Genomic DNA, 23,280 nt, shown 5'->3' with positions numbered 1-23,280 from the left:
TTCATCTGCTGCCTTCCTGCCTACAGTTGCCTTAACTTGCCTCAGGCTTCTCTGTTGTGACAATCCCTCCTACCAAAGACTCACCTCCTCCACTTGGGAAGATGCTATCCTCAAGCAGGGTTATCTGAGACAGCAAGAGTGGTTTAGGACTGTGCTGGAAATGCTGGTACAAGTTTGAGGCAGGCTCTGAGCACCCCACGGGGCAGGCAGAGCCTCAAATCCCTGACTTACCACTGACCCTGCATGGAATATCAGTGGTGAGCGACTCAGCCCCACCTGTGGCTGCAGCATTGCTGGGCCAGTGCTCGCTGGAGCCTCTCACCGTGTCCTCCCCAGACCTTGCCTCCACACAAACCAGCTAAAACAACACAGCTGCCCTGCTGATTATAAAAACAGGTTTCAGCAGAGAGGACCAGAGCTGTTTTGCCTACAAGGGCAGAGGAATTCCTATGACACAGGAAGATTGAAAAATAATCAGTGTAGTGCAGGCATTTAAGAGCAATGTTTTTTAAGCCACTCAAAAAGCAAATTACTCTAACAACAGGGACTGATAACATACTCATTATATAAATTCAACCCATTACAATAATATTTACCAGGGCTTGGAAAGACATCCTGTTTAAAGCTGGCCTTTTTGGTAAGTGTGCTTGTAACATCACAGTTTTAAAATCTGTTTGGTGAACTGGCTGCTCCCAAAAAATTGCCCCAGCTCAAGGAGCTGAGACAGGCAGAGCATCACCCAGGTCTTCGCATGCAGCCACTTCCAAACCTCATGTTCTGGGATCAATCCAACATCAAAGCTTGGAAGGGAACTGGTGCAGCAAATGCTCTGTGCCTGCCTTCTCCATTGGCCAGCACTGAAGATCATGTTTTGCTCTCCTTGCTTATCAGCATTCCTCAGTTAGCCAGTGTTTGCATCTCAATTGTCCAGACACATTTTCCTCTGATGGAGGGTCTGATGGAGGTTTGTGCCTTGGATCCACACCCTGTTCACCTGCTGCCTTGGAGCAGAAGCCAGATTTCTTCATTATTGAGTGTGACTGCTGTGTGTAAACAGCACACAGAGGGAAGAACTTCGCTCATCAGCAAATGAGGCTTTTATTGCCATTTTCCTCAGAGGAGGCCCAAATTCAAAGCACTGAGACATGTAAGTCTTGTCAAGCAGCAGGAGTCCCTTCTTTAACTTCATCTGGTTGTTCTTCATTTCTGCTGCCTTGAGCAATTCTGCAAAAATTCCTTTGAAACTCGGGAGGCAGATAGGTTCAGCAGTGCCATGTAAAATCTGAGTAAAATCTGGTGCTGGAGTTTTAAAGCATGTAATGAAGAGCAAGTGCTGAAAACAGACAGAGTCTGTGTAAGCCAAAGGTCAAGGCTGTACATCCAGAATCCCAATTTTGGATTCTGCATGCATTCAGTTTGAGAGGCATAGAAAGAAAGGTTCACTCTTATGAAGTTCAAAACTTACTTAAAATGAACCACTAGGATTGGGTTAGTTATTAGCAGAAGGCAGTGCACATATTGGTGGTAATTAAAGTCCTAGAAGCAGCCTATGGTGGGCATAGGAGGGATAAAATGCCTAAAGGAAAAAGGAGCATAGAATGGCCAGTAAGAAATTATTCTGCCTGTGAAAAAAACAAACTGGCTAGTGAAATAAAAATTAGGAGGGTGAAGGACTCTGGCATAAATGATCATAACTTATCACAGGTATAACCATCAGTGCAGCCCCATGAGCCTGCTGGACTAGTGGGAGAGGAAGTGCTAAAAGCTAATTAATTTTGAAGAGTTCTTACATCTGTCTCTCCTGATAACAAGAAGTTACATGACTCCTACTAGCTTCAGAGCACTCCTCCATATAAATTGATGAATATGAAGAACTGCAGAACGATGTGGCAGAGCAGCTGGATTTGTATCAAATGGAGCCTTTAATTAGTGGTCGTCTACAGGGTTCTGTCCTGGGGGCATCCTCCTCCTCCCAGGCCCCTTTGGCCAAGGTCTGCCTGCTCTGTTTTACATGATGTGGATAATGTGTGAGGAGCTGGTGCAGAATGGGTGCACAACAGACTCACAGCTGCTCCTACATGGCCCCAAGCCTCTGTGGAGCCAGAGACCAGCAAGCTACTGGCTCAGACAGGGCGACCACCACAGACACAGGTCACATTGTACAGTCCCTGTGTCACTGTATGAACTCTGGGCAGGTGGGTAAATTGTGGCAGCACCCATTATTAACAGCATCCATGGCACAGGCTGGAAAGTTTCTCCAACAAAGTCTGACAGCTCCTGACACTCACAGTGTTATTAAACAAGCCTCTTGGAGGACTCTGTGTTTACAGCACTGCCATTAATAAAATCTTCTCCTAATTCTGTAAATCTGTCATCTCTCGCCTGAAGAATCAAAGGGTTTCTACTCTACAGAAAGACACTTTGCATTTGCACTACTAAAAACCACACCAAACAGTGAATATTTTTCCCCAAATCCTTTTTTTTTTTCTATCACAGAGATGCAGTCACAACAAAATCTCATAACCCCTTTTTTCTTTCTTTGCAGACCATCTTTAAGAAAGGCATCTCATGGGTGAGATACAGGGTGCTGTCATGAGAGACAGAAAGGGAAAATACATTTGGCTGGGGCTTATCACCACAAGTTGTGTTAAAGTGCAGTGGTCACCAGGCAAACTAGAACTGGCAAGTCACCAATCCCACTGCAGAGCCATCACAGACTGAGCTGTTACTCCTTCTGCTGTGCTGTGTTCAGTTCTGAGCTCCTCAGGACATGAGAGAGACAGTGGAGGGCAACAAAGGACTGGAGCATCTCTTATGAGGACAGGCTGAGGGAACCAAGCCTGTTCAGCCTCAAGGAGAGATGGCTGAGAAGGGACCTCATCAATGACCACCATCTGAGGTTTCAGAGGATGGACCAGGCTCTGCTCTGTGGTGCCCAGCAACAGGATAAAAGGAAATCAGGACAAGAGGAAATGGGCAGAAACTGATGCCCAGGAAGTTCCACCTGAACATGAGGAAGAACTTCTTCCCTCTGCAGTGACCAAGCACTGGAACAGATTGTCCAGAGAGGTTGTGGAGTCTCTCTCACTGGAGATATCTCAGAACCATCTGGACACAATTGTGTGAAATCTGCTCTAGGATGACCCTGCTTGAGCAGGGAGGTTGGACCAGATAATCCATTGTAGTCTCTTCCAAACTGACCCATTCTTTGATTCTGAGAATTTGGCATAAAATTCTCAAGAGAAACACTCAGGTTAGTAGAAGGCTCTGTCTAACATTCGGAAGATAATGTTCAAATCACTTCCTACAAAGTCATCCACCACTACCAATTCTTGCACCTGGCTTAAGAAACATTGCAGAAACTCCAACTGAACACCATCTATTTTACATCACTCAAAAGTATTTTACACTGCAAACGTCCACAAGACTGGCAAGACTGAGTAGCCTGCACAGTGACAAAGTAAGTGAAAAGAAAGCGAGAATGATCTTGACCGTGGTCTATTCAGACATTCTCCCCAATCCCAGCTGTGGCCAAGCCTCTCTCTCAGGATAACCCAATAGCAGCAGTGCTGAAGCACCCGTGGTTGTTCCCAAGGCTGGAGTGGGTTACTTACACGCTGCTGTCTGTCAGTGACATGGTGTCGGCGTCGCTGGACATGCTCTGCTGCTCGCTGTCGTTGGCACTGGTGGCTGGTGCCAAGGCATAGCCCGTGTTGACATAGTAGGGGTTAACAGGCTCTCTCCACGACCCATGCCTGGGAGAGAAAAAGGAGAGGCAAGTTAGAAGGACACAACCTTGACCATGCTCTGCATCACCATCCAGAAGGACTCTGCCTGGAGCCCCAGCCTCAGTGATGGGCGACGGAATAAGCTGTGTTCACACTAAGTTGGACTGATAGAGCCATGAACACTTTGACTCATAAATGGAAGAAAAAGGGAATTCATGGAGTAATGAAGATGACACTGTTAGAAATAAGGGAGGGAACGAGACTGTATGGAAGAAGTCCATCAAGGTTTATGGAGTCCATGGGCTAACTGCTTAGCATTGTCACTCAGTGAGCATCTAAAAGCAATACTAAGAGAGTAAGACAGCATTTGTCTTGGTCAAAATAGGTTTCTGCTCTTCCAACAGGGAGGGATGCGTAGCAGAGCTCACCCATTTTATGCTTACTTTATCATCCCTCCAACAAGTTTGTAGAGGGAAGGAGGTGAAACAAGAAGCAGCTGTTGCTCACAGCACAGTACCCAAAGCTGACCTCCAGTGTTCTGCTGAGGTTCATCAGACACTTGCAAATTCCACCAGGAAGGACTACCTAATCACACCAGCTTTTCCAGGGGACAATCTGCTCAGGGGCCTGTGGAGGCTGGTTTGCACACAAGCCATGCCTTGCTATTCAAGTACACATGCAGGCCAGCCTCTTCAGCAAAAGGTCAGGAAGGGAGGCTGCCTGCATGAGCTGACCTGGGAAATTAATTCCTTGCTCAGGTAGAGACCTGATGGTGAAGCAGCCTGTGAACCAAGCAGGCACGAATTCCTTCATGCTGACTCTACCACCAGCACAGAAGAGCCACTGCTGCCAACATGCCTCCAGCTCTGCCATCCTGCAGGACAGACAGGCCATGCAAGCATTTTGTTCTCCTCTAAGCCATTTTGTAATGTGCCAGAAGAAGGAACAAGCTGAAATGTCCACATAAACCAAAGAGCACTTAATCCCCTGCTCTCCCTGCCTGCCCCTCTGCATGAAGAGCAGCATTTTTAAGATATCTTGAAGTTGATGAATTCCTGGGTTTTCCAAGCTCTGAAAATCAGAGTCCTGTTTCAGTTCAGATCACAAAGCTCATCAGCATCATCTTTTATTTAATACCTCAGTAATCAGCAACTGGTGGATGTGATTTGCAATGGGCTCTGTGCAAACATCTCTATGGAGAGCACATCATACAACGTGTGCTTCCCTGTTCTGCCAAGAAAAGTGATTCTGGTTCTACTGCAGTGGCTAAAGTCCTACACACAACAGGAAACAGCCCCCGCCCCAATGAGTTTACATTTAGATAAGACAAGGAAACCCATGAGAAACACACAGATGGAGGGACCAGAGGTGAGGACCAAAGGGTAAAGCTGGCAGTTTGTGTATTTCTGTATGGAGTATAAATGCAGGACAGGCACTGCACAAACTGGGACTGGCAGAGAGCCCATTTAAGGCAGAGGTTTTTAGATGCTGTTATCTAAAATATGACACAGTGTACTGGGATGGAAGCATTACCAAAGTATTTTAAAACCTGAACTGGACAGAGTTACAGCCTTCAGCTCATGCACTGCTCACTCCTATTCACCTGCCCTTTGGGTCCTCAGCACACACCCTTATCTCCCTTGTAATTCAAGGGGTCATGGATATTCACTGGTCACTAGGAAAAATCAGATTGCTTCATGTCCATTATGGCATTGGACAGAAACAAATTACCCTCCTACTCTCAGAAAGAGAAAATATTCTGTGTGCGACAAACCAACCAAAACTCCAAGCTGTTTCTCCTTGGATGCTGAAGCTTAGCATAGTTGCAGAATGGTGCAAAGAGCATTCAAAACTGAGCCTGCTGAGGGTTTTCATGGCTGTTTGGCAGAAGGGAGCCTTGTGAGGTTTCTTCATGCTCAGATACAACACAGAGTCATTTGGGGATGAGTACAGGGATGCCTTGGGATGGTGAGTCACCACAGATACCTTCTAGCATGCACACTTTCTGTCAGTCACTGCAGATGTGCACTGGAGCAAACACATTTCTATATTCCATCAGATTTCAGAACAGCTTTCTAGGGCAAGTACTGGAAATAATTTGAACAAGTTCACCCTAAAAAGCGAGGGATAATAAGTGAAAACCTTACCAGCCCCCTTCAGCCGCTCTCCCTGTGCAGAACGGTCAGTTCTGAACATTAAAGGAGCGCTGTGCAGTGCAACCCTCCTGTCAAATCCAACATGACAGTGGTGTGATGGAGGCTGAGACAACCTCTTAAATTGAGGCAGGAATGATGGATAGCTCAGGCCTTCCCTGAGGGCAAACAGAAGGATGATTTTTGGACAATCCAATTAAAATACAGCACCAACTTCTAGTGGACCTTTTGCCAGGACTCTCTGGAAAGCAGCATGGATTATTCTAGCAGTATACTAAGAGAGCACTCAGATATACAGAATAAAATGCACAGGGGCAATCCATTTCTCCTTTTTATCAGTTGATATAAAGACAGAGCAGGTTGTTGGGAGGTGGAAGAAGTTGTTGGGTGTGGAACTGTGATGTCTGAAGGAACCAAGAGGGAGCAGATGGGTCCTGGGAGGTCCCTGGCACCTCTGCAGGAGTTGGGATGGCTGGGCTCTCCCACAACACTCCCTGGCTGTGGTCTTCTCACTGCGGATGCAGGTTTGGTCACAACTGTTGTATTTAGCTAAAATTACGCACTTAAGCATGTATACAACAGGGATTACTTCCATTTTAGCTCTGCCTCTAATACATCAATGCAAATGTAAACTTTTGGTAAGCATAAGGAGATGGAAAGGGTATAGGATTTCAAAGCAATCATAACAGGTTACATTACTTTTGAGGAATCCATCTGTATTCAATCCTTCTCCTAATGTTCTCTCTCCCTGACAACTCTCTTCAGCTGGCTCGTATCACTATTTGAATGTTTTGTGCTGTGCCTCTGAAGAACCCTTTCAACATCTATTAGGAGGAAAACATTAAAGGAACATGGAGTCTAACAAAAAAACCTGGTCACTTCTGATCTGAGAGGGGAGGCTGCTTTAAAAGGGATTCAGGCACCCTCAGAGCGATTTGAAATGTCAGCTAAAAACCTCACATACCGAGCTCTATGCACTGATAAGGGCGATAAAAGGAAAGGTGAGCATTTAAAGTTAAGACTTCACAAAAATTCCTGCAGCCTTCCAGAATTTTATTTCATTTTTTAAGACAGAAAGAGCAATGAGCGTTTTTGAAATGAACACAGAACATTTCATACGTTGCAGAAATAAAGCTGTGTGTCTCTTCTGCAGCTCTCAGTTGCTCAACCCTCAAAATAATCACATAGGGAACAATTATAACAGAGATCACAGCGACCTGAGTAAGTCAGCCTGACCAGCTGCCTTTTCTTTGCATAAAGCCCTCTGCTGATCACTGCACATTCTGGTAATGCTGACAAGGGCCTAAACTGCTGTAGAAAAACAGCAAGAATTTCCTTAAGGCTTCCTTCTACCTGTTCTGGGTTTATTTTGCGTGTTGTCTTGGTTGCATCTCATCCATCCTCAGATCTCTCACTTCTCTGACCAAGCACCCAGCACTTGGGACACCAGCACCATCAAATCTTGGAGTCTCAATGTAAGTGAGCTGAGAGGTGAAGTCCTCTTCAGTATTCTTGCTCTATGTGGAGTTCCCACTGCACCCTGAGTCCCTAAGGGTATTCTTTTCCTTCCAGCCTGGGAACCCCAGTCTTCCTCACACAACCTCCCCCGATGGCTATTTCGATTTTAATTCAAAGATGCAAAGTCCCCAACCTTTGCCAAACACGTTACTCTGCTCTATGCAAAAAATCCCAGGGTTGGTGTGCTCTGGGGAAGAATTGCATCACCTTCAGCACCCACAGCGGGAGGAAGAGCTCACTGATCCCGCCTCCAAAGCCAAATCTGACACTCCCTCTGGTTCTCACCAGTTATGTACCTCCTTCACTGATGTTCTTCAGCAAGCATGGGAAAAAAAAAACACTGAGGCAAGAAGAAAACTTCCTTGAAGATGAAAGGCCTCTAGGCAACTAATTTCTGTAGGATTTAAATTTCCACTGGAGGGAATAAGTTGCGCAACACTCTGCTGGCAGGTCTGAGGGACATGGTCTTCACAAGCCTGCTGGCAGCTCCAGCATGGCTGCAACAGCTTCCAGTTTTAACAGGGAAGCTGATCAATCCATCAGTTTTCATTGCTACCACCTTCTCCAGCTCCAGCACTAAATTTTTATGACACTGACATTTTCCAGAAGGAAGTTTTTCCTCAAAAGAATTGAAGCTGTGATAGAATCCAAGCAGGACCCTCCTTGCAAGGGTGCCCCACCTCCCTGATCCAGAGACTCCAAAATCCTTGGTGGCATGGAAAGCTCCTCCAAACCTCTGCACTACCAAGGAAGCAGCTGTTTGAGACACAGTATTAGCAAATCCAAGAGATAAAAGACTCATGAAGCTGGCAACCACAAAACTCCAATGCATTCTCCCTGAACAGCTCTTGCAGTTTTCCTCCCATGCCATAGTCTGAACCACAATGAGCAGCTCATTTTTAACATGGGAGAAATCCCATTTTCCAGATGTCATGAGGCAGCTGACAACCACCTGAACTTCGTGAGTCACCTTGGAAAGTTCTGAGCTAAAGGAGTTCTGGGGATGTTGGGAAGTCCCCCAAAAGGACACCCCAAAAGCAGCTCTGCAGAAACTCCAGATGTCTCACTGCAGCCAAAGGCAGGTGGAGGAGCTGAGATGTTCTTCCTCCTAAATGCAGTGAGCAACCTCACAGCAGGACCCAATTCCTCCTCTTCTCTGCTGCTGGGTGGTGTTTGGGCTGAGGGATGGTGCCCTGAGACCACAGATCAGGGCTGCAGCTCAGTGGGACCCAACTACTCATTCTGTGCTCCCACCCTGCTTTTTCACACCAACTTCTGAAAAATTAGTTCAAACTTTGCAGTCTTGTGTTTCTGAAGTTATTGTTTCTAGGAGACCAGCACTAAACATTATTCTTCTTTGGTGTCTCTGGTCCTCTGGTGTCCCTCTGATTGGGAGGATGCAGTCTAATGCTGAGACATCCTTCCAGCTCATTATTTTGACATGTTCCCTTTATTCAGTGTGGAAAAAAATCCCATATAAAATGTTACTTATTTCCATCCAAGAAACAAAAAGTCCCAGAATCACAGGATGCTGAGCCTCCAGCTGGGCACTTACTTCCAAAACTTACATCTACCAACAAACAGGTGACTGTCATATCCTTCACACAGTTCCACATTTCATTATCACAACCAGTCAATCAAATTAAAAGCTGCACATGTTGGTTTATGATGTATGAGCCAAAGCAAATCTCTTCAGCATGTCTAAACAGCATGTGCTGAGAAGTGTCCCAGCAGCAGGGTCACTTTTAAACAAGGGATTACAACAGCATCCACCACAGAGTCCAGCTGACAAGATTACATTAATCCACCACCTGAACAGAAAAGTCTGTTTCCAATCTGTGGTACCAACAACTATCACAGAAGTTGCATCCTACAGCTCTTCCCAAATCATCATCATGGGAAGGCTTTGGAGCTAAGAACAAAAAGTCTACGAAGATGCAAAGCTGAAAACATTCACTCTAGAATGGATTTGATCTGGGCTAAAGATGCAAAGTCGGCTCAAGAGGTTAAAATTGGGGATTTACCTGCTAATCTGACTGCAGATTGTTGGGGTTGCTCCACTTAACGCTCTTCCCAATTACTCTGGGTACTCAGACGCTGCTGTGCATCTCAACTTTATCACTGCCAATGTCAGGCTAATCACATGTGTTCCAGGCAAGGGCAGCTTCTTCAAAGATCACATCAATTCTGGACAAGTTAATCTGTTCTTTGAGGTCTCCAGATGGCTCTTGCCAAGAAAGTTCACTTCCAGCTCTGCAGCCGGCGAGCGCAGCGGCCCCAGCGCTCTGCAGAGCATTACAAAGGAACCAGATCAAAGTTGTGTCTTACAAAAAAATGAAATCTGAAGTTTGAAAAGCAACAGCAGCCTGTCACTTGTAGGCTTAAAGACGACTTCTGCATGCTCCAGCTATCAGGGAATTTATGATTACAGTCTGGCTTTTAAAAGCTGATGAAAAAAACGACGCTCTTTAGCACTCCTTGCCTTTGCAAATCTGTATCTTCTTCCCTGCCTATTCATCCTCCCACGCCAGAGGAACAAGGGAAATAAATAAAAATGTAACTAAAAGTACAGATAAGGGCTCTTCTTCTCTTTTCTTCTAAGGCATTCAATTCCATTTTAGGACTACATGGAGATTATTTTATGGGGAGCTTCAGCAATTATTGTGAAGCATTAAAGCACAGTTACAAAAGCTAAATCCAAGATTTACCAGACTGAGTTTCCAGTTTCAAACTCCTTTGCATTTACCAAGGACATGCTGCTTCTCAGGCAGGAGTAATGTACAGAGAATGCATTAATTGCAACCAGTAATTCAGATCATAGGATACAGCAAGGTGGAGGAGAGAATCTAGGAAGGAAGTTGAAATGCAGGAAATAAAATGTTTGCCTTAGGAGGCAAATAAGGACTAGATAGGCTAAATATTGTGGCTGAACTGCCCTATCACCACCCTAACCTTCTTAGGAAAGGCTTTCAGACAACAGGATGAAACCACTGTGTTCCAAGGAAACTGCAGAACGAGTCCCTCAAGATTTCATCTGACTGTTCATCTCCAAACCAGCCCTCCCAGCTCCTCCTTCCCAATGGAGGTGAGGCTGTGCTCACTCATCACCCCAGTGTAATACTGGATTTTGTCCTCTAGCAGCAGATTTTAAATCAAAACTGCAAAAATCTGAGTCTGATGAACAATAAAAGCAAGTCCTTCCTAAAAACAATGCATGTCTTCCCGAGAACAAGACCACAATCATAATTTATTTAATAGCCCAAAGCACAAAATATTCATTAAAATAAGGGGGGGGGAAAAAGCCACACAATGTCTGCACAACAATTAACAGGACAATTGGATCATCTTCCTGAAATAAAGCAAATGTTGCAGAACATTCTGTTCCATATCTAACAATAACAGGTATCTGCTTAGATTAATTTCAATATATTAGCCTGAGTTTATACCATAACACAGTAGTTTTGTTTTGTTTTGTTTTGTTTTCTAAATGATGACATGATTCATATGAATCCTTATCAGTCATGAAATGCTGACAACATTAGGGACATTTTCTATAAAATATACAGGATATTTGCCTGCATTACTTGCAAGTGAACAAGAGCCTCACTGCTTTAGAGCAGTCAGGCTGCATCAGCCATCCAAAAGCTGCTGGAAGGGCTTCAGAAGCTACAAAAGAAGGGCAAACCCAGCAGTGTCTGTGCATTTTGGATATCCAGGGTACACTGCTGCCACCCATGAGTCACACACACTTCCACGTCCTGGCCTCTGCCACACAATACATCACAGGAGAACTGCTTTTAATATTTTATTGGAAGAGACAGAATCAAGCTTGTGCAGGGATATGCTGAACATCCAAGCATGTTAACCCCTGAAATGAGTGGGACCTGAGTCTTCAGCCCTGATTTTTTGATCCTCCAAACGTGCTCTCCCTGGGGCACCAGGATCACTAGCATGGACACAGGTATGGAGGGCTGATAATGCAGTCTCCTTTCCCCTGCTCAAACTGAGAGCTGGGGAAAATTCAGCAAGAGGCTGATTGGCAAGAGCTCTCCACTCTGCTAATTGGCTTCTCAGACTGAAATGACATCTATGTTTAATACAAGTGATTTCATATATATACATATATATGTGTGGTTAAGTGGATGAACACACAGAGAAGGCATTTTAGACAGCACTTCAGTGCCAGCTCCCTGCTCTCTGCTTTCTTTGGTCACTGTCCCAGGTAAATTGGGGCTGGTGGAGAAGGGAAACACTTTGCAAAAAGTGCTGTGGGGATCTTTGCATGGGCCTCTCTGCTTTGTACCCCACAGTTTTGCTTCCCTGGGAAGGCAGGCAGGGCAGCCAGGAGATGTAAAGAAGGTTCCAAGGAAATAGCTCTTCCCAGAAGGGGCCACCATGTCACAGATGGAACAACAGCAGTGAACCTCCTGACTGTTCAGAGCCTTCCCTGCCATGCCAGGCCAGTGACCACCCGTCCCTGCCTGCAGCTTGGGGTGCTGCTCCCTCTGCAAAAGGAACAGGCAGCCCAAAGCGCGTCCCGGCATTCCAGCCGCGGCTGTGCCGACACCCACGCACGGCACGGTGGCTCCCGGCCCAGAGCAACCCCCTCGCCCGCACTGAGAGGGCCTTCGTGGAACAAATTACTTCCAAATGCCTGGCTCTGAGGCACAGGGAAAAGAGGAAAGCCCAGGTTTTGTACCTGGGTCTGCTCACAACATAAAGAACGCGGCAGCTCCGCTTAAAAACACCCCTGCCTGCAAACTATCAAATTAATCCCGGGATTTCAACAGCTTTTCTTCATTATTTTTTGTCTCAACCAAACCACAAATTTACTTAATGACTAAACCAGGCGAGCGAGTACTTTGTTTTCCAGACAGCAGGAACGTTTCTAACGGGATCCAGGTTTTCAGAACACATGCTTACCAAACGTCAGGCAAGGAGGAGGGAGAGGTTCCATTGCTGAGATGTGTTTGATGCTTTTTTTAACTCCCCCAAACCTGCCAGCACCGTGGTTGGGGCATCTCTGAGCCCTGAGCCCGAGGAGAGGCACTGAGCGGGGTGAGGAGGAATACAATAAGAACACTGTGTTCCAGGAGTGACTGAATAAAGGCAAGAGCATGCTTTTGGCCAGCACGATTCAGCACTGTAACTCCGTCTGCCACTTTTCTTCTCTGTCTGAAGCAACGTTGTTTGTCCACGCTTCTCTGAAATGGAAAGTATTTCCTCTTGCCTGCTTGTTCCAAGGAAAGATCTGAGGAGGCCTGGTGTAACCAGGCAGAACTGGGGATTCTCCAGTGACTTGACTCTTCTTTGCCAAAATTTCTGCTCAACGAGAAAGGGCTTATAAGAAAGAAATTACGAGCACATTTCTCTGCAAGTTCAGTAACTTAAGACCAAGGTCTGCAGAATGAGTAAGTTTTTGGATGGAAACAGAGCATCCAGCTTTGGCCAATGACTTCAGATCATTACGGCCTTCCTACATACCTACAGAGCCTCTGGAAGTGTTCAAAAACATAGGACAGGGAGGGGATGTCTACAGGTACTTGGACCACACTGGGGAATGGGAGCCACTGGAATTCAAGGGCTAAATAAGACCACGGGTGCTCAGTCCTTCCTTGGACCACCAAAGATTTTCAGGAGGGCATCGACCCCAGCACTGCAATCCATTGTTGTATTGCTTTCAGGGATAAATTTCCCAATACTTCAATCACATCAGTGGTATTGCAGAGGGCTGAAATGAACAGGGAAGACCAGCTCAGGGGGGCTCTGTTTTACAAAGACTACTTGCAGCTTTGACATTAAACCGCTTGCCTGTACCACTGGGCCGTGTAACATAAGCTGAGCTGCACGACCACAGACTTGCTAGCCTCACTTGAATTCCCCTCAAAACAATGGTATGAAATCCAACACTCGTTACCAATTCATTGCCAACAAACTTGGAATTTTAATGAAATTACAAATTTGGATGGCAGAAGAAACCAGCTGAGGTAATATTTTGAATGCCTACGAGGCACCTAACTTAGCACCTCAAAACCACTCAGCTCTGCTCATGAAGACCTTTGACGAAGCCCTGCTAATGATGAGGTGGGCAGAATTAGCAGTAATCCTGCACAAAATAAAAGACTTTATTTCACTGATTAAGGTCTCGCTCACAAGGCACATGAAGAGAAGAGGTCTGCCTCCAAGCAGAGTTGTGTCTTAAATCCTACAGAAATGATCCAAGAAACTTCCCCCATTGAACAAGAGCCTTTGAGGTGAATGAACTCTGACCTCAGCTGGTAACAAAACCAAAACCATGGAGGGCTGGCAAGACCTGGCAGAGATAAAGCTGAGAGTCAAGATTTAATAGTGCTCCCAGAGGGAAGATTCAGCTGATTAGAAACATCCTAATCTTCTCTCTCAGCGTATATTAAAGGTCAAGAAGTGGGATCAGATATTGGCAGCACATGAAAAAACAACTCAGTTGAGCAAAAAGACCTTCACAAAGACGTTTCATACCTTCACATTAAAAATTCCTGCAAAGTCTTATTTAACTTTACTTCCCTCTAGGGAACACATTCAAAGTTTAAAGTCAAGAGACCATTAGATTGGGACAGAAAAGAAGTACCCCTGCAGAAGACTTCTGCCTCCAATCAGTACTTTATAATGAACATGAGTCCATAAGCATCAGCTGACTGCAGCCATGACAGATGGGTCTCAGAAGTCCAGCACCATGAAACAGAGCTTCTCCAGCAGTGCTCTGGAGTCTCACAGGCTCCCCAAATGGGGTCATTAAAGGATACTTGTTGGATCATGTTAACAAACGGCAGGCTGTATCAACAACAACATACTGGCAAGCTGCAAAAACCTTTTAAACTTGCTCTATTATTTATTGCTCAGCTCTGAAGAGATGTCAGCATCACAACAACAGAATAAATCCTAACTCGGTCTCCTGGTCTCTACTGGGAGCTCCTAATCTGACTTTCCCTTCACAGCCAAAGCCAACCTGGCCAATATAATGCAGGGGCTGGGGCAAGAGGAGGGTGGACTGAGTCATGTTGTCCCTCTGACGAGGTCTATTAGAGGTTGACAGCAATGACAAATCCTCAGAAGAACTGTAATAACAACCACCAGAAGGAATGTAAAACACAGAAACTGTGTCTAAGGGAAACAGATGCTGTTAAAAAGGGTATTTCCTTTTCTAGAGATACTTATTTCATTTCTTTTTTAACAGTTTAGCAGACTAGCAGGAATCAACTTGCTGCTGTCCCTGGAAAATAGGAATACAGAGGGAAGACAGTCTTGTGAAGCTGCTACAAACAGCCCTCCTTTTAAACAAAGATTAAAGTAACTTTTCCTTAGATGGTGAGCATGAAATATTCTTTCACAGTCCTAGTTTTGGGACAGTCACCAAACCTTGCATCTCCAGCCAGACCTGGAAGCCAAACCATCAATCGTTGCATCGAGGTCACACAAAGTCATATTTAAAAAGGAAGAATGAAGTCAGTGGATTAAGTTTCCCATTTCTCATGGCTGTGCTTTTACAAATGGATCTAAATTTGGTGTCTGACTGGCAAACCAAGAACAAAGAATTTCAGAGCAGTGAGAAAGATGGAGAGTAGGGTCCCAAGGGAGCCAGGGCAGGTGGGTCAGTGATCCCTGTTTACTGGGAATTCCTTGACTGTAACTCCAAGGTTGTGTGCTGGGCACACTCTGCTATTGAGCGTGACACATCTCCAGAGGCATTCTAAATAATCTAAGGTGCAAGGACCAGTTCACCTCATTGAAACAAGTATTAAAATGTAAAGAGAATCGGCTGAAGGAGAAAGGGAGAAGGGAAAAATAAAAATAAAAGAGTTGCTCATAGGCAAATTGCACAGGAGCTCACAGAGTCATTCCTGGGACACAGCAATACCAAAGGGTCCAGATAAACTGCAGGTCTGGAGGGAAGTGAAACACCTTGAACTGTTTGGGAGGTTGATACATGTGGTCCATCCCCTTATGATGTTTGGCCACTGCTCGGGCAAATCCTGTGCTTGTTTTTCCTGGGGGCACTTCACAGCAAGTGAAACTTGACTTCAAGAATTGTGCTGGGGTTTATTGTTAGCTTTGCCTTCCAAGATTTTCTTCTATCTTGGTTCTCATCCATTGGAACAAGCAGATATATGGGCTTTTTACCTTTATTGCACAAATTCCATGGTATCTTTTCATCTGGTATGCATTATTGTGGTATATATATGAAATAACCATGTCCACTCCAAGTGCTATAAAGGAGCTGTTTGAAGCCTTGTTCCATTCCTATTTATCTTTATACATTTAAAGGCAGTTGACAGCTCCACATAGGAAGAATAAGTGACAATGCAAGCAATGTGCTTTTTGCTCTAAACAAATTAACCACTGTTCAGATAAAAGATGACTGTATTTGGTTTTTACCTCAGTTTCTTAAAGACACAAGACTAGATGAGCAAACTCTGTGTGTTCCATTGATGCCTTTTTAACCCCTCCATAAATTCTGAGTACAAGGTACTTGCTGACACCCAACCAAATTCAACAGGGGAGGGAAGCCCCAGAGACACTGTCATAATTAGTGAAAATGGGGAAGTGTGGAGAGACTCTTAAGTGCTCTGAATAACTGATCTCAGCAGAAAACCTACAAGGAAAAAAAGATCTTAGAATCACTTCAAATGCTCCAGCTGACAGCTCCCCAGACACTGAATATAGCACAGGACCATTGCAAAAGCCACATTTTTGTAGCCCCAGAGGTGAGACCTGATGTAGTTCTGCATTTTGGATGGCAGTGGATGGGCCCACAATCACCCCCAGTTGACATGATGTGTCACTGACACCATTTTCTTCTTCTACAGCAGGAGCAGAGCACTGGAGCTCCTGTGACCCACTGCCACATTGCAATCATCCCACGTGCCATAACCAGAAATGAAATTCCATGGATGAAGGGAAAGGCTGTTTTCTGTGTATGGCCTGGAGCACAAGAGCTGTGAAACACTGGAGCCCATCTGTGTGACACACACCCACCATCTGTGACTGAGTGCATGTGGGACACACCAAACCGACAGAATTTCACTGACCAGGTAGGTACTACAGGAATGTATCATTGCTCTACATGTTTTCTCCTTAAGACACCAGGGAAAAGCAATCTCTAAGTATGAAAAAAATGTACCTTCTGTTCAAAATGTATCTCTTTTGCTCATGTATCACCTACTATCTCCTCTCTGCAGAACTTCATCTGCTCGGGGCACAGGATAAATGGATTCATAACAATTATTTCTCCCCCTCTTTGTAATTTTACATCACCCAAATCTCATGTTGAGTGCAGCATTACTCATTTTGCTGGAGATTCCTCTTGGCAATTTCCACAAGTGTATCTTGTATTTATTTGTGCTGCTGTTCTGGTGGAAGGAAGAGTCATTATTCTCTTACACACAAAAAGCCAACTGCAATGCTGAAACTGTCACAACTTTCTCAAGACGTGGGTGCTCAATTTGAAACGCTCTGGGCCTAACAGTCAGTGTTTTTAAAGACTTCTTATCTGGGTCTCAAGTAGCAGACAGAAAGCTGAAGCACAGTGACTCTCTCACAGGGAGAAGAGCTAAAAGCCAGCACAGAAGGACTTCTGTTTTCCTGTTTGCATCTTCTGTCTCTTCTACTACAGGCCTTTCAATGACACAAGAGGCAATAAAAATGCCCTGTGCACTTTCCTTCCCACCTGCTCTGTTGGCTCAACCCACCCCATGCATGGAAAAAGCAAAAAGGCTGAAGTACAGGCAGTTTCAGCTACAGCACCTGAAAGTTCTGGGAGTCATTGGAAAACCCCTTTCCAATTCCAATACCCTGTACAGTTTGTCTCTTGCTACCTCCCAACACTACCTGCTCACTGTTGGAGGAACTCTCCTTCTTCACCTCTTCCCCATCACTGCACAAAAAGACCTTTTTTTTTTTTGAGTTCCTTTTCTGGAGGCTGTGAGAAAAGAGTTGGCTCACCTAACAAAGAGTGCTGAAGGCTCCATGATCATCAGCAGCAGGAATTGCAGTTTCCTGTCTCTGAAGTCTTAGCCATGAGCACCGTCACAGTAAATACACTTTTCAGATACTCTGACTGCCAAAATTTTAAACCATCTTCTATAGAGCTCGTGCCATTTCACAAGCTTGTAATTCAGTCATATTGAATAGATTCTCACATGGATGGCAAAAATACATGTTCCAGCTGCCAGCATCCCTCCCACCTCCAGCTATCCACTTGCCAAACCCCTGCTTCAAAGTGGGAAAACTGGAAGGTTATCAATGTAAAGTAAATTGTAAGACTCTGACATGAACAAAACAACGTAATTTCCTCCCTCTCTGTTTTTACTAAAATTTGCCAAAATAATTCAGCCTGAGGCAGAATCTCAGCATGGAAGAACACCAAACAACACAGTTTGATAAAGATATGAGCAACTACAACAAAGTTTTATATAATGGGGAATGTTGGGCAACCATAACTACAGCCACTGCTGCCAGCTCTGCCTATAGCATAAATGAGCAATATTATAACATCCCCATTAATCCCCTCTCCAAAACTACGAGTGACTCTGGAATATGACTCATAATATCCTTGGCACACGTTCTGATCACAAAGTTGATGAAAGCACCCATTTTTGAACCCATGTATGAAAACTGTAGATGAATTAATCAAAACATGCAGGAGCTTGTGACACCAATGTCTGTCTGAGCCTGGATATCTGCAGTTGCAGCAGAGGGACTCCTGTGTGACACGATGTGACAGCAAAGTGACACTGCTGCTAACCTTTGCTGCTGGTACCTTGTCACATCCAGGGAAGACGGGACAGTATTTGTCAGTGGTTTTTATTCTAGGAATGACCTTCCTGGGCTATGTGTACATCTACGGTGTGATGTAAAACTCACCCAGTGAATAAGGCAGTGAAGAGGCTCCTCTGTTGTGCATGTTGTTAACACTCAATGGCATCATCTCCTTGCTTGAGATGACAACAGATGTCTGTGTATTCTGTAGATGCATTTGCAGCTTTTAGTAAATAATAAAGGAATTTATTAATTCCACTGCTGGTGACTTGACACGTGCAGGGTCCCTTTGTTCCTTTCCTATGAGCAGCAGGGTGACTGCCTGGTGGTATTGCCCACACCAGTCCAGGTGAGCACTCAGAATAATTTATCACACTGCTTTATCCAGAAATAAGGAAGAGGACCTTCCCAAGCAGCTATTTCCTGACACTAACCTTGCAAACTCTCCTTCTCTCTGCAGGCTGTATTATCTGGAAAAAGTTAAGGAACTGTGAAGCAAAGAAATACCTGCACAATTCCTTGACTGGAGCCAACCCCAGGAGATGAGAAGGCCATGCATGTCTGCAAGAAGCTGACCCTGGAATGTACAAGAATTATCCTCTTCTACTGCTGGAAATGCAGTTGCACTCAAAAAAATGTTTTGGAGATTTTGTTTTCTGCTTCATACAGGAGAAACATGGCCACAATAGCTCTCAACGACTTGGGTTTCATTTTTGGGGAGAATGCCATTACTGAGGAAGATTTCTGTCCTGCAGGTAGTTTAGGGCACGTTCACAAAGTGACAAAACTCTGACTTTCAGTGAAAATGTGGTAAGAATCCAGGAGACTGAATATACCCCCAGAACTGTACCTGCTCAGCTCCTCACCTTAGAGAGAAGACATTTCTATCAGTCCTAAAGAGGAACCGAGGACCATGATTCCATCAGCAGGAGAGGATGTGCTGGAATCATCAGACCCTAGAAAATCTGATCCTGATCAACACCACTTTCCCAAGTGACAAGAACTGGCAGGACAAGGACACCTGTCTGGCTGAAGTTCAGCCGAGGAGGGCTGGCTGAACAGCAGTAAGAGAGAGGGCTCTTCAAACAGAAGTCTGAAATGTGTGGAACTTTTAGTTCTAGAGCAAGAAAAGATTTTGACCCAGTTTCAGATTTTTAAGTCCATCTTCTAAACAAAAGCAGCTGAAGTTTAAATGAGCCAATTCTGCAGATCATTATGTTGCTATTACACAATTCCTTCTAATCCCTGAAGTGTGGAAGATGTGCCAACACCAGCCCAGGCACATCTTTGTCATTTCAGCTGGACTTCCATCCCTTCCACTAAAGATTTTGTTCTGCTAAACCGTTCTTGATGAATGCCAAACACTAAAATCTCCCAAATATTTATTGTAATTTCTTTGGCCACACTATCACAAGTGCCTAAATTCCCCTTCTCAGTTGGAGAGCTATCTAGACCAGAGGTCTCCAAATCTTTCAGCCAAATAAACATCACAAAGGCTCACGAGCCCTGTGAGTAGTAAGGGAGAGATTGTTTGTGCTACAAAAGGAACAAAAATGACCAGCCATCCCCTGCTGGCTATTCTCCTCCCCTAAGAACTTGGTCTAATCCCCTCTACCCTAGAGTCCTTAAAAAACAATGTGCCAAGGAAAGGGAGTAACTGCTCTGCATACTGATTCCCTGCAGCTTGGACATAGCTTGTGGAGGACCACTGCCAGCCAACTGCTGAGAGCAGCCCCCTCTGAGATGCTGTGCTAAGGCAGAGGTTGCTTTTCATCCCTCTGTCTTGGGGACTGCCCAAAGAAACTGTCAGGATGGATGCAGCTCTCCTGGGAACAGGCACCAGCAGAGCACTCCCCACATTGTCTCTGTGACTCCTAAACCCAGCAGGTAAAAGGGCTGTGGAGTCCAAAGCCACTCTCTGAGATAGTCCAAGAAGCAACCTGGCCTCATCTAAACATTCTGGGGAGAGGAGGATGCAGGCAAGGAGAACACTCCTATTTCTCTTTCAGTGGCTGCTGACACAGCACCCTTTGGGTGAGGAGGTACACACGGGCTGATGAGGGAGCAAGTGCCTGGGGGGCCAAGGGAAAGGGGGGAGATGAGCCAGAAACAAGGGCTCATGGCCACCCCTGTGTGCTCCAGTGTGCCAAGGCCAAACCTGGAAGCACTGCTGCATCTAAAACAAGCCACAGTTGAGAAGGTAACATTATAAACCTATAAAAATAAGGTTTTACTGCTGCTGACTAGCTGGGACATGCAGAACATGTGTTGCAGGGAACATAGCATGATTTTATTAGCAAACACAAAGCCATTCATGCTGAGTGGCCCAAATGGGGTGGGTTGAATTAAGAGAACAATAGCAGTTCATCAGATGGCCCTTTCTTTCACATATGTGTTCAACTTACTGCACTAGCAAATACTAAAGCAACTTGGAAATACATTTTCATTCAAAGAGACTCACATTATTAACACATTAGATTGAAATCAAAATAATTGAGAACGTAACCTATTCCTGATGCATTAAATGACTAAATGTAAACCATCAGCACTCAGGCAACCTCCTCCTTTTAGAAACTCATTTTGTGATCAAGGGACTATTTGCCTGATTTAGCCCAAGCCAGCACTTTGCAGCTCTCCTGAGACTGAATTGGTCTTTCAGCAGTGAAGACAGTGAGTGCTGCATCACTGCCCCAGTGTGTGGGTCACAGGAGAGCTGTGCAGCCCTCGAGTTGTCCAGGGGAAGATGTGCTCAGGCTCAGACCAATCTGAAAGGAAAAAAACCCACCCCGATGCGTCAGAGGCTGATGCTAACCACATTTCCAATTCAATCATGGATTCCAGTTCCCCAAATAAGAAAACAATAGACAGCAAAGAGGAAAAGTGGAAACTGCTGCTTGGGGAAGTTTGCCATGACATGCTGGCTGGAAGTGTGCTGGGACCAAATCCTGCTGTAGCCGGGCTGGGGCTGAGCACACCGAGGCAGCCTGCAGGGAAGGCAAGGCTGGTTTCCCTGCTCAGAGCTGCCTCCCTCCCTGCTTCCTCTCCAATGCACACTCTTTGTGCTGCTCACTCACCCCAGGATGGGAGGGATGAGAAGGTCTGGGACAAGCCTAGAGATGGGCTTGGGAAGGACAGACTTCAGAAGTGACAGCAGGCTCTGGCACTCCTGCAGTGACAAGCATCTAGAGTTGCCTCAGTCTTGTTTTATGCTCATTTTTAAGACTTTTGTTTTGCAAAAAAAATTGAGGTAGGTGACTAGAGATGCTGCTGGTTTAGGAACAACCCGTCTACTTAAATTACAGATTAGCCACAGGACACCAGTACAAATGATAAGGCAGCATTGCCCTGGCTCAACCTTTGTCAAAGAATTCCTAATCTTATTCAAGATTAGATTTTTGTTCTTCTTAACTGCCAGCTAGACTGTAGGGGGCCAGGCCCACAAACACAAATTAATTACATCAGCTGTAATTCACACCTCTGGATGTGTATGTTAAGTGCTTTTTCATAGGGCAGGGAAAAAGATTTTTTGGGGAAAAAAAAATCTAGTAGTGTATCACACTGAACTACAGATTTCTGTTGTGGAAGGAGCACAACATAGGTTAGGGTTTATATCCCAAGAGGTGAATTCAAGCAGATACAGTTTATTTCAGTGCAGGACCATGTTCATCAACTTGCAGAATCCAACCAGACACATCTAAAATCTGAAACAGCAGCAATAAAACAGCCATAAAGAGAGCTCAGCTCATCATCATCAGTCTGTAGCCCAGAATTCAGTCCCTGTCACACACAAGGGCTCAGTGATACAGGAGCTTCACAGCCACTGCTGAGGGATATCCCTGCCCATCATCCAATCACACTAAAGGAAAGCTGAAACGTCACCAAGGAAGATGCTGTTCCTCAAGGGCTGGAAAATCCCTCACCCTGACATAAATCCTAGTCTTTCCCCTCCTCAGCTAAGCAAGCAGGGGCCTCCAAACACCAGCACTGTGCAAACAACACAGGAGAAGTGTTTTGGCTGTGGCAAACTTTGCAGAATGACCTTGAGGTGAGGAACACAGGGCTGCTGACGAGTCTGTGGAGCCAGCTTGGTGTCTAGAGGTGACAGACCTTTGTGTAGGGCAAGGCCAGGGAACTGCACAGTCCTTCCCACTGCCCAGCACCCTGCAGGGACACTGGGAAAGGCTTGGTCAATCTTACACTGGTGCAAGGGCTATGTAATTTTGCTATAATTTACTAGAAAGAAACTGCAGAGTGGCTTGGTTTGCTCAGAGTAGGAGGATTCCCTACCACACGGGGTGATGGCTGAGCAAGGAGGAGACCTGGCCATGCCTGAGCAGTCCAGGTTAGTCCTGCCTAACCCACACTGTGACAACATCCAAAGGGAAAACTTCATGCTTCTATCCTCTCCCTGATTCTTCCCTGCTCCTCCAACCTGGGGACTACAGACAGAGAAAACCACCAGCAGCCCAGTGATGGATGGGCAAAACTTTGATGAATATCAGATGATCAGCACCCAAAGGCTGGTGGGGAGACAGTGGCCCCAAGCTCATTCTTCTAGAATGGCACATCAGAAATGCCCATGGCTTTCTGCTTCCCAGCAAACAGGGTGGCAGGGGCACGATGGGGTAGGAGAGCACAGGTTTTAGGCATCTTTTTAGTGCAGTATTCCTACAGCAACCACACACTGCACAAGAACAACTTCCAATCCAATTAGAAATCGAAAAAAACCAACCAAACACTAAGGACTAATTGCTTGAGATAAAAACACCTTATCTCCCAAATGATTTCCCTGACCTTTTGATGCATGGCAGTTCTCCTCTGAATAAAAAACGTGAACTGTTTACTCAGGGTGGGATTTTCATGAGGGCCTGTAGGTGTGTCAAGGCAAGGTCAGTAAGGAGAGAGGATTCTTTTTTTATTTTAATTTTTTTTTTAAGGCCAACAGCTACTGCTTGGAACAGCTAGCAAGGAAACATCCAGGCCCTCAGATTACCCTCCTGGTCTACAAGAGAAGTAAGAAACTGAAAGTCAAACACAGGCTGAGAGCAAATGTTCCAAGTTAAATACATTAATCAGTTAGATAATTG

General features: G+C 45.2%; 1 protein-coding gene across 1 annotated transcript in view; it reads right to left on the bottom strand.

Moving 5' to 3' along the window:
• Nucleotides 1-23,280, bottom strand: part of AXIN1 (axin 1) — a 71,092-nt gene that overhangs the window by 27,587 nt on the left and 20,225 nt on the right. The window contains exon 3 of the mRNA XM_083872159.1: nucleotides 3,615-3,755. Coding sequence (XP_083728285.1) covers nucleotides 3,615-3,755 — 141 coding nt within the window. The remainder of the gene's footprint in view (nucleotides 1-3,614; nucleotides 3,756-23,280) is intronic.

This window comes from Zosterops lateralis, assembly GCF_965231275.1.
Source record: "Zosterops lateralis genome assembly, chromosome: 15".
Lineage (NCBI taxonomy): Eukaryota > Metazoa > Chordata > Aves > Passeriformes > Zosteropidae > Zosterops > Zosterops lateralis.
The sequence above is the reverse complement of the archived record's forward strand: the minus strand, read 5'-3'. Positions and strand labels throughout refer to the sequence as shown.